The sequence below is a fragment of the Pleurodeles waltl genome, chromosome 8, assembly GCF_031143425.1.
Source record: "Pleurodeles waltl isolate 20211129_DDA chromosome 8, aPleWal1.hap1.20221129, whole genome shotgun sequence".
Classification (NCBI taxonomy): Eukaryota; Metazoa; Chordata; class Amphibia; order Caudata; family Salamandridae; genus Pleurodeles; species Pleurodeles waltl.
Window position 1 is genome coordinate 1,402,050,222 of NC_090447.1, and position 12,288 is coordinate 1,402,062,509.

Here is a 12,288-nt window from a genome sequence, read left to right on the forward strand (position 1 = left end):
CACCTCTCACTCATTTTTGCTTCAAATTCATGCATTGCCACATCAAAAGGACAACTCTGGTCCTCCTGCGCACAGAAACACTACCTAAATAGGCCACATGACAGACCTAACTATCTGATACCCACCTATAAATTAGGTTCTGCACAACCTCAGTGATACACACTGCTTTATAAACCACAACTCCAGTTTAAAATAATACATGCTTTTAAATTTTTTTATCTGTTATTATTTTAAAATATTAGCCTGCATGTTGGAGAAGTATGCATGTACACTCACTGAATATCTGTTAGCACCAATAAAGGATGATGGCTGTGTCTCTGAGCTGGCAGTGGAACTAGCCACACAGATGCATAAACTTTGATCAGTGTATTTTTCCGTGTCTTATAATGAGCCAACACATACGCAAAACCATGACAGCCATTTACCATATAATGTTGCTACGTGGAGCCTAGTTTAGTCTCATTGAATTCAGTACACTCTACTTCCATGGTGCAGTCTTTTTTTGAACCATCTCTTTATTAAGTTTTTAAGGGAAAGAGAAAATGGATGTCCCAGGGTTATTACAGCACATCTCAGGAGTACAGACAATACCAAGCATAGGTGAAAATATTTTCTATCATTTAGAATTCTATGTCAGGACCAGGGGCTTTGGATTATGCTTCTCCTTCTTCTACTGCAAAAAACACAGCAGTCAAGGAAATACAAAGAAAACAGAAACTACATTTCCTATGAGTCAATATGTCCATCTCTTATAATGGACCACCAAACAGGTATCATTTCTACATATAAAACCCTCTGATTCTGAAATCCTTCCTCCTTCTTTGCTGCTGACACAGTGTGAGTTAAGTGCCTTTCTTCCCTTATCTATGCATATGTCTTATCGGTGTTTATTGCTATTATATTACTCAGTGCAGTGCATTTCTAGTTCTCATAGGTGCCTGATTGTTTGTAATTACTGCTGGCTTTCGGCACTGTCAGAAACGCGTTCCCACTTTTCATCAAGCTGGTGTAGAGTCGGCGAGGGGACTTTGGCACCTATGCATCACCCGTGCTTGGAGGAATCTGTCCTCCTTTCTCCTCTGGTGCCATGCATGAGCAGTACATCAGTGTTTCAAGAGACGGATTTGCGTGCTCGGCTCCACCGAGGACTTTTCTAGGGATGCAGAGAGACCTTAAAGACTGCGTTAATCCACCGGTTTTCCCCCACACCGGATGGGGCTCATCAAAACATCTCAGAGCTCTGCTCTAGGGGTCAGGTGCCTCCCTCCACATAAAGAATTCCAGCCAGGGCGATTTCATGCTCTTTTTCACTTGAAGGGCTACCCTTCCCCCCTTTGTTCCTTCGATACTACCTCTAATCACTCGCTTCCTTTCGCATCTTCTGGCGTGGGGCACATAACTATGGCGAGGAGGATCACTATGGTGATTTCTCAGAGGTCCCATATGATCAGCACATGGAGATAAGGTTGGTGGAGGCTCTGGACTTCCACATGCAGGACTCAGTTAACAAAGCCTTAATAAGGGCCCTCCGACCCTTTGCTCAGTCCATCTTAAATTTTTGAAGGAGGGAATTTGCCGCAAGCTTGGGGACGACCTCCCATCCCACCTTAGAGGTGAAACCATCAGAGACTGTTTTTTCTCATAAAGAGTCCTTGGATCAGGTGTCTTCAAACTGAGGGGCGGGCCCTCTAGGGGGGCCTCAAGTTATCTAGGGAGGAGGGGGCGCCAGGATATGGCCAAAAGAAGGAGGATTATGTTAATAACAGGGATTTGTTTTAAGCTGAAAAAATGAGTAGCAGTAGACCGCTCTGTAATGATCCACAATTAACTTGTTTTGTCATTAAAATCCAGAATGGGAGTATGTGTCAAAAAGGAAGGGACCCCAAATACTCTTCAAAGCCCCTACTCCCACGTCTAATAATCATACTGTGGATACTTTCACATGTTATTAAGGCCTCCCTGACCAGAATAGTATGGTTGCCATCAACTTAACTGCAATGTTTAAATAAGTGTAGACATATTTAAACACTGCCAATTTAATTGTGAAAAATTCTGAGGGGAGCCCCAAATATATATATATTTTTTTCACTGGAGGTGGGGAACGACATTAAAATGTTTGAAGACCATTGCCTTAGATAAAGTGACAATCTGGCCCTTCTCAACCATGAATATGGTGCGACTGAAGCACCAGGCCCTTCAGGATCCTCTTAAGGGAGCATCCCTCTTCAGACTCGGGTTTCCACATTTCTGACTCTGACCAATCTCAAATGTAACCTCTATCTTTCACTAAATGCAAAAGTAAGTGCCATAATTCCTGTGAGACGCTCTCTGCATCTCAGAGACAAAACGTACAATTTAACCCTGACATCATCATCCACCCCTACTACACGGAATGGGACCCATACCAAGAAGTAGCTGATTATGTATAGTCACGTTTCCAAAAGGGGTTCAAAAGAGAAGTGCGTCATACCTTGCGCTCCAGGTTCCCTCGCCCCTTTATACCAGAACTCAACCCTAAAATGGCTACCTTCTTCAAAAAATACACCAAAGACCCAAAAAAGGGAACTGACCAGGCCTGGCAGGGAGACCAGGAAAAGTTACTCGATGTATATGGTCCTCTCACCAAAATCCTCGTCTGACAGTTCAGGCCAAAGACCCCAATTCTACGGTAGACCCTGATGTCCTCTTGGAAGCATCCCAACACACCATTTGTTATCTAGGCAACACCAAGTGCTCTATTTTGGCCGAAAGATGCAAATCTTTTCTCATCCGCATTGATCCTAAATTGGTGGATCTGGCCCCCTCTGAGGCTGGTCCGTTAGTAAATGGTCCCTCTTTGGGGATAAGTTTGTAAGGATTTAGGTAAATATGTGACCATCCTTTATGCTTTGGATAAACCCGGACATCAATAAAGAAGGTATTCAACTGTGGTCTTCTTGCCTGGGCCAGGCGCTACGGAAGTTGTGCATCAGGCCATTTTGCTGCCCAGACCTTATCCGGGGGATATTACTCTAGCAAAGAAAGAGGTACGGCCAACTACTCAGGCTCCAAAAATGTCTAGCCCTCCAGCAACAGAGGAGGCAGAAACCATTTCCACTATAACACTCTCTAGCGGACTCCTCATATTCAGGTAACATTGATTCCTTGTTCGGAGGTTTCCTGAGGGGGTGGCAGAGTGAGTTTATTCTTACAGGATTGGAAATAGATTACACAAGACGCTAGGGTGCTAGGAACGATGCTGGGGGTTCCACCTGGAATTCTATGTGACTCCCGTCCAGGAATTCCCCCCACCCCCATTTCCTTTTCCCAACACAAGAGTCTTTTTATAGACAAAGACATTTCAGAGGTACTCCGCAAGGGCGCAATAACATGCTCTTGTCATCATCCCAATGACTTTGTAAGCACCATTTTTCTCATCTAGAAGGGCGGAGGCTTCCACCTAGTTCGAAACCTTTCTCAATTCAATACTTGGATTTTCTACAGACATTTCAAGATGGAGGGCATCCATCTTCTTCAAGATCTGTTACAAGAAAGGGATTGGATGGTGTGTCTCAATCTAAAAGACGTGTATTTGATGATCCCCATTTTTGAGCCCCATTGAAAGTTTCTTCAGCTCTTCTGGAGTGACCAATGCTACAAATTTACAGCTGTTGCATTTGGTCTGTCCTCAGCCCCTTGGTGTTTCACCAGGCTGGTGCGGCCTATTGTTCAATGCCTCAGAGAGAAAGGAGTGCAACTGACCATCTATCTAAACGACACCCATATTATATCCCAGCAGTGCGACACAGTGCTATTCCATCTCTCAAAACAGGGTCACAATGAATGGGGATAAAACCGAGATTCTTATATTTGGGGCAAATACTTCTATCTTCTATCACCGCTAGTGGCACAAGGCCTGTGTGGACTTTACCCACTCCCATCACAGCAGCTAAGAATCTTGGGGTCATCTGCGACTCTTCCTTGGCCTTTGACATGCAGGTCAACAGGGCCACGAGTGCATGTTTCTGGTTGGTAAAAATCTTTAAAAAGGTTTTTCCTTTCATACCGTGAGAATTAAGAGTGACGGTGGTCCTCCACTCTCAAGGCTCAGGATATCCTTAAGACATTCTTAAGTGGTGCTCCTCTTGTCGCCCTTTAAGGTCCATGGACCTTAGGCTAGCATTGGTACAGCGGTGCAAAAAAGTAAAATGGGGTGATCGGGCTTTTTCGGTAACCACTATGGAACTCTTTATCAGCCAAGATTAGAGAAATGACTCGTCTTTTATTATTTCGTAAGCAACTTAAAACTTGGCTGTTTTCATAGTAGTTTCTGCCTGGATTGCGTTTGTTTCTCTCTTCCAACTTTGCGCTTCGATACCTATGGTCTGAATGTGCTCTATACATATTAAAAATACAAAATACAGTAGCGCATGGAGAGACTGACTACTCCCTACCTCCCCCAGCAAGAAAACCAAGGCGTCCATTGGCAATGTCACTGAACAAATCTGATGGATCTAGAGGAGGAAAGAGAATCACATGCTCACAGCACCACCATGTGTATAGGTGCCTTGGCCCGGCATCCCCTCTAGGGTTCCCACCACTGCATGCAGATTTTGTTTTTTTTCACTGGAAATCTCGCTGAAACAGGCACATATGCCCCTATAAAAACATTGCAAGAATTCTCCAAATCAGAATTGAAATCTAGAAACACATTCACCCTTCCAGAAAAAAGATATCCCACGAGTAATAGGTAAGCCACATCCCCTGGTGATGACTTATAAATAATATTGACGATTAAATCAAATGTCACATTACATTTATACAAAAAGTCCTACAATCTGTAAGAACACCGAAAATGTTCACAATAGTAAAACCAATGGAAAAAGAAATGCATGGAGTTATAAATGACAGGCAATAAGGGCTCAAAACATGAACTATTTGTTCCTGACTACAAACACACACCTTGCAAAGACCCCTCGCCCTGAAGGGCAGTTTCCGACTTGCTTCAGACCTAGACCAGTCAGACATTTGCTATTTCACGGGCGATGATGGGACATGTAGTTCCACACATACCAATAGACACAGAAAAGGGACTACAGCGGCAACCCCTGCTGAGCATTTTTATCAATGCTATGTAATCCTTGGGAGCTGTGCTTCAACTGAATTAGAATTCAGGGAAACTCAAATCAACACAAAAACTATTATCAGTTTTCAGTTAACAGACGCAGGTGTCGGGAGAGGGGGAGGCGGTTCATGCAATCACTTAAATAGCGGAAGGTCTTCAGAGTCAGTAAAACAAGTAAAACTATTTTTCAAACATTTTATATAAAACGTTTAGAACACCATTTCAGCCGTCTCTTCTTTAAATAAAGTTTTTCTTCTGAGCCGGCAGGCACTTTAACCACAGACTTCCTCTAACAACCCATTCTGTGACCTGAAACGTATGTAAGTGGCGGCCATCTCAGAGCGGAACAAGTAGAAAAGACCGAATCATTCAAGTACCATCTAAATAGATTGAGTTTGTCTTGATTTGTTTAATTACTTCTAGCTTATGTTGCTTCTCAGCCTTCATTTTATCTTGCAAGTTTGCCCATAACAACGTGAACGGCCAAACAGTTCACTCGTTCATTCAGTGTTACCGTTTGCATCACAGCCGATACTAGAGTGCTGCTCTGTTTTGCATAGTGCTGCACGCGGAGACCTGCACGCGGAGACGCCGTGCTGCTGGGCTACAAGTGTAAATCGCAGCATTTCCTACGGGGGCGGTGTGCAGCGACTCAGCTAATAATGGCAGTTTAACTGCACTTTATTGGCCACAGAAGATTTGATACTGCAGATTCCAAATACCGAAGTCAATTTGCTGTTTTTAATCAATGTCATTTAAAAGTATATCTTTTGAAAATACGTTTTAAAACTAAACAATTTTATTACAAGACCGGAGGCTCCTATTATGCAGACTTTTCTTGCTTTAATTACGAACAGCAGCCAAGCAAGAACTACAGTATCCAGAAACAAAAGAACTACAAAATGACCTCATAGTGTAGTAACCAATGGGATATCACAATGCACTACTAATATCTTAACTGCGAGCAACAAGTCCTCTTTTCTTGCTGCTCGCAGTCAAGATAAGTACCTACATTACTTGCTCGGTTGTTTATTGTGCTTACTGTTATTACCATTGCATTGTGAAACTTGTGTGTTTAGCGCGCGGTTATTATAAGGGAACGCGCGTCCTTTTTTCTGTCCTTCCGACACAGCGTCTCTCAACGGCCGTCTTCGGCCGTTGAGGACGCGCGCTCGAGCGCGTCGCATTCCTTTCAGCGCACGCGTAGCATTCCTCACATTCTTTGGGCCGGCATACTTTGTCAGCTGATACTCGCGTCGCGTCTTTATTTCCGACCGGGTTTGCTTGCTATTTGAGCATAATTGGCTCACTTTGCCTCGTTTGGCATTCTCAACTCCTGCCCTCGTCTGTCAGTCGACTTCGACTGCATTGAACCGCCTCCCTTGGCTCGGTCCCGCCCCTTCAGACACTCCTTTTTCTTTTTCCTTTTTCTTTTTCCTCAAAAAAATTAACCCTTCGGTGACCAGTGTGTTTTTACATTATGGCTGGGGAAGAGGATTCCCAGGTGTTTCAGGAGAGTTTGAAGTCCTTCATAAGGGACTCTGTACAGCAGGCAGTCTCAGTTTCCATGTCTGAGGTTACCAAAAATTTTGAAGCCTCGGTTTCAAAGATGATGTCTTCTTCCAAATTGCCTTTTAATAAGAGCAGGAAACGTGCGACCACTCTCCCAATGACGTCCAAAGGCGTTTCCTCTGGTCCTTCCACCCGAGAGGTCTATAAATCGGGTCCCCCTCCTTCTCCTTTATATATTTCGCAGTTAAGAGACACGGATGACGATGATAATGTTTCCAGCCATGAGGGCGATGTGGACGGATCAGAAGATCCAGTTTCTTATGGGCCTCTGGAGAAAAGGCGTAGAATTTCTCCTCCTGACGGTGGTGACGTACACCTAGTGTCTCACGATTTAGTCGACCATGCTGGTGAACCCTTATTTGATCCCTCCTTCATGGTCCATCCAAATTCAAAGGAGTGGTACCCATCAGAGCATGTGGCGGATTATGTTTCTTTCTTTTTACGTCACCCTCTGGATAAGACTGCTCGTAATAAACTCAAGTCAGAGTGTCCTCGTCCCTCTCTTCCGGATAATATAACAGCAACTCCGGTAATTGATCCTAACATGCTGATGTTCTTCTCAAAATTCGGCAAGGATCCCAAAAAGGGCGTGGATAGAGCCTGGTCGGGTTGCCAGGACAAGCTTCTTGATTTGGTGGGCCCTCTCACCAGAATTTTTGATTTGGCGGAAGAAGCAAAAATGGATAGTAACCCTATTGATCCGGAGGTCCTTTCAAACTGGGCGCAACGTGCTATTTGTATGCTGGGGAACGCCAACACTCAACTTTCGATTGAAAGGAGGAAGAGTCTGCTTTTAAAGATCGATCCCAAATTAACTTCTCTGGCCTCAAAAGATGAGGGTCCTTTGGCCAAAGGCCTGTTATTTGGAGATTCTTTTATTAAAGATTTGGGCAAATATGTGTCCACCTTTGCCTCTCTGGATAAGGCCCAGCTTTCGATGAAGAAAATTTTTTCGTCTCGGGTTTTTGCCAGGGCCGGCAAAGGCAGGAGTCGCTTTGCCGGCCGCTCCATCAGGAATCAATATTCCAACAGAGACTCCTTCAACCAGCAATCTCAACCTGAATCCTATTCAGGATACAAACCGAAGTTCTATCCCCGTCGTTCAAGAGGCTACCGGTCCAGAGGTTACTCCAGCAGGGGAGACCAAACCTCCGGTAAGTATTTCCGCTTCTGGCCTTCCTCCTGTAGGGGGCAGATTAGCTCTGTGTCTCGATTCATGGCGTTCTCTCACCTCAGATCCCTGGGTGATTCAATCTGTTCAAGGGTACCAGTTAGAATTCTATCAGATGCCAGTTCAGAGTCGCGTCCCTATACCCCTAGTTTTTTCCCAAGAGCAAAACGAGCTTTTGCGCGTCGAAATCCAATCTCTCCTGGCCAAGTGCGCAATAGAGCCTGTTCAATTCGACTCTTCGGGCTTCCTCAGCACCATCTTTCTAGTTCAGAAGAAGAATCACAAATTTCGTCTGGTGTTGAATCTCAAGGCTTTCAACAATTTTATAATCTATCGTCACTTCAAGATGGAGACTATTCTCCATCTCAGGGACATTCTGCTTCACCGAGATTGGCTAATCAGACTGGATCTGCAAGACGCCTATCTCACAGTCCCAATTCATCATTCACACAGGAAGTTTCTTCAATTCCAATGGCAGGACTCTTTTTACCACTTTCGAGTTCTTCCCTTCGGCCTTTCTTCCGCTCCTTGGTGTTTCACCAAGATTCTCAAACCCGTCGCAGCCTTTCTCCGGTCTCACGGGGTGCGTTTAATTCTCTATTTGGACGACTTCCTTTTGATGGCACAGGACAAAAATCTACTTCTAGATCATCTTCAACTGTGTCTAAACCTCCTTCGCGATTTAGGTTTTCTCATCAATGTGCAAAAGTCGGTTTTAGTTCCGACTCAATCTTTGGAGTTTCTCGGTTTTCGAATAGATACCACTCTATCGGTGTTGCAGCTCCCGCAACACAAGGTTTCATTGATCAAGAAGGAGATTCGCCACTCCCTTTCCCTTCCGCAGATCTCTCTCAGAAATCTGGCACGCCTGGTAGGTCTGTTAGCTTCTTCCATTCAGGCAATCTTCCCAGGTCCTTTACATTATCGAGCCCTGCAACGGCTCAAAATACGTCATCTTCACAAGGGTCTCGCTTATTCGGATCCCTTGGTCTTAGATGCCGAATCCAAAGAAGAGCTTCAGTGGTGGCTAACCCATCTAGATGCCTGGAACGGCAGAACTATCTTCTCTGCCGCCCCAGATCTTGTATTAGAATCCGATGCAAGTCGGACGGGTTGGGGCGCGAGATGTGGTCAGTTCTCGACTGGGGGCGCATGGTCTCTGAAGGAGTCCTTCTTGCACATCAACAGTTTAGAGATGCTTGCAGGTTCCTTTGCCATCCGCACTTTTGCAAAGAACAGGGTAAGTTGCACCATCCTTCTCAGGATGGACAATTTGTCCGCGGTCAGATACATCAATCACCTAGGAGGTACCAGGTCAAAGATACTCTCCTCTCTGGCAAAACATCTTTGGTAATATTGTCTGCCTCGTCGGATTTCAGTCAAGGCGGTTTTCCTGCCAGGCAGATTCAATACAGTAGCGGATTGGTATTCCAGACACCTTCACGATTCCAGCGATTGGCAACTGCACCCTTCAGTGTTCAGTCACCTTTCTTTTGTCTTTGGAGAAATGTCTATAGATCTGTTTGCTTCTCGCCTCAATTCTCACCTTCCTTCATATTTCAGTTGGAGGCCAGATCCACAAGCCCTGGCCACAGATGCCTTTCTTCAGATTTGGCCGACTTCCCTTCTATATGCTTTTCCCCCTTTCCTTCTCATCCCCAGAGTCCTCGCTCAGGTGCGCAGGCAACGGTCTATTCTGGTGATTGTAACTCCTTTCTGGCAGACCCAACCGTGGTATCCGACTCTATTAGAGCTGGCGATCGCTCCGCCTCTTTGGCTGCCCCAATTTCCCGATCTCCTCTTGAATCCTCAGGGCCATCAACATCAGTTGATTCTCGACGGATCCCTGTTCCTCATAGCTTGGAAAGTTTCGGGTCGTCCTGGGGAGTCCCAGGAATTTCGGAGGACGCTGTTAAATTTATCCAGCAGGCCAGAGCCCCGGGAACTTCCAGGGCCTATAAGTCAGCTTGGTCCCTTTGGTGCAGCTGGTGCCTGGACAGGAATTCAGATCCCTTTTCAGCGAATGTAGTATTAATTATAAATTTTTTGGCTTCTTTGGCTTCTCAAGGTAAGGCTTATCGCACTATTAATTTGTATAGATCTGCCATTTCCGCGGAACATCAAAGAGTTGATGGTAGGCCAGTTGGAGAGCATCCCCTGGTATGTCAATTGTTAAAGGGAGTAAGATACGTTAATACACCGTCTCCTAAATATAATGTTATGTGGGATGTTACTCTGGTGTTGCGTTTTCTTACCTCGTGGCCTGATAATGAATTATTATCTCTTAAACAGCTTTCGGCTAAGTTAACCATGCTTTTATGTTTAGTTTCTATCAAGCGGATCTCAGATGTTAGAGCACTGGATGTTACTTCCTTTTTCTTTTCTCCCCTTGGTGTTTCGTTTCAGATCAAAAAACGTACGAAAACTAACTTGTCTAGTATTAATTATCCATATTTTCCCTCTCAACCCAATATATGTGTTGCAAATTGCTTAAAAACTTATGTAACCCGTACTGCAGATTTGAGATCATCCTCTTCATCCCAACTACTTATTTCCTTACAGAAACCTCACCTTCCTGTGTCTTCCCCTACCCTGGCTCGTTGGGTTAAATGGGTTATGTCCCTTGCTGGCATTGATATTAGTGCCTTTGGTGCCCATTCGGCCAGGGGGGCTATGGCCTCTCGTGCTTTTTGGGCAGGTTCCTCTTTACAGGATATTCTCAGATCTGCAGACTGGTCGAATTAAAATACGTTTAGAACTTTTTATTGTAAACCGATTTCTCATGTCTCAGATTCTGTGATTGCAATGCTTTGAACATGCATAATAGGAGCCTCCGGTCTTGTAATAAAATTGAGATTTTCCTAGCCTTGGTGTCTGAAAGGCTAGATTTTATTAAAGACACGGAGGCGAGTATTATCCCACCACGATTTAACCCGCCCTGTTTCTCTCTTTCAGTACCAACTCCCTCTTCCGGTGTTGGCTCAGCGTGATACACACCAACGTCTCTTACCAAGCTTGGATTTGTGCGACATCGACTATACCTTCCAGTCGTCCTTCGGTCTCCGTCATCTTCGAGATGGTTGCATGGACTTTATGACTTTGGTTTTTTATGTTCTATGTGATTGTTTTGGTTACTTCTCCTCTTTAGTTCGCATCAAGAAAAGAGGACTTGTTGCTCGCAGTTAAGATATTAGTAGTGCATTGTGATATCCCATTGGTTACTACACTATGAGGTCATTTTGTAGTTCTTTTGTTTCTGGATACTGTAGTTCTTGCTTGGCTGCTGTTCGTAATTAAAGCAAGAAAAGACTGCATAATACTCGCCTCCGTGTCTTTAATAAAATCTAGCCTTTCAGACACCAAGGCTTGGAAAATCTCAATTATGGTGATCTCCAAGTCATTACAGACACTATTACTGATGTAACCTAGCTGGTTTTATAGCGGCATGACCCGTATTTTAATGTCTTTGCTGGTATACAAAAATTAGGAAATTCACCTGAAGCCAGTATTTCTTCTGTTTATCGGTACATACTTTAACCCCTTCGCTGCCAGGCCTTTCCCCCTGAGGCGGCAGGCCTTTTTTTGGCTATTTGGGGAAGTTCGCGCTTAGGCCTTCGTAACTTTTTGTCCACATAAGCTACCCACCAGTGGAGGCCGGCAGTTTTAGGAGGGAGGGGTGCCGGCGGGAAGCACACTCACACACTCATTCATTCTTTCACACACAGACACGCACGCACGCACACACGCACATCCATTAACAACACTCATAACATTCAAACATGCACGCACGCACCAAACATTCATTTTAAAACATCACACACACTCATTCTTTCACACACGCACGCACATCCATTAACACTCATAACATTCAAACATGCACACATGCACCAAACATTTATTTTAAAAGATCACACACACTCATTCTTTCACACACACACGCACAAACATCCATTAACAACACTCATAACACTCAAACATGCACGCGCGCACCAAGCATTCAATTTAAAACATCACACACATACACACACACACACCTTCAGCCTCCAGGTCCCAGGAGGGTTGGGACTGCTGCCTTCCCTCCAGCCAATGAGGGAAGGCAGCAGTCCCAGCCTCGTCACAGATTGGTATGGGGTCAGTGAGACTGCTTACCCCACCCCGCTCTGTGACGAAGTGTCACTGATTGACACCCGCCCTGGACGCTTCAGGGCTTAAACCTGAAGCACACAGGGCGAGTGTCAATGGGTGACGCTTTCCTCGTCACCCAGGGGAGGGCCTCGAGGCACCTTTGCTGAGCAGAGGAGATCACGCCCATAGGAGCTGTGACTTCCTCAGCCCAGCAAAGTTCAGCTCAGGCAGCCAGGAGTCTGCGCAAATCGCACATGGCTCACTCCTGGCTGTCTGAGCTGAAAATGAAGAGTGTCTGTCAGGCTGGCCTTTGTTC

General features: G+C 45.0%; 2 protein-coding genes across 4 annotated transcripts in view; both read right to left on the reverse strand.

The window, feature by feature from the left end:
• Nucleotides 1–5,041, reverse strand: part of TMEM50B (transmembrane protein 50B) — a 274,230-nt gene extending 269,189 nt beyond the window's left edge. The window contains exon 1 of one of the 2 annotated variants that reach the window (XM_069202465.1): nucleotides 4,942–5,041. The gene's annotated coding sequence lies outside the window, so the exon portion shown is untranslated. The remainder of the gene's footprint in view (nucleotides 1–4,941) is intronic. The other variant, XM_069202466.1, reaches the window with a different exon arrangement.
• Nucleotides 1–5,752, reverse strand: part of DNAJC28 (DnaJ heat shock protein family (Hsp40) member C28) — a 60,533-nt gene extending 54,781 nt beyond the window's left edge. Inside the window, exon 1 of one of the 2 annotated variants that reach the window (XM_069202461.1) lies at nucleotides 5,619–5,752. In XM_069202461.1, the coding sequence (XP_069058562.1) occupies nucleotides 5,619–5,730 (112 nt within the window). In that variant the 5' untranslated portion in view covers nucleotides 5,731–5,752. Of the gene's footprint in view, nucleotides 1–4,941; nucleotides 5,046–5,618 lie in introns of those variants that run through there. The other variant, XM_069202462.1, reaches the window with a different exon arrangement.
• Between the last annotated feature and the right edge of the window lie 6,536 nt (nucleotides 5,753–12,288).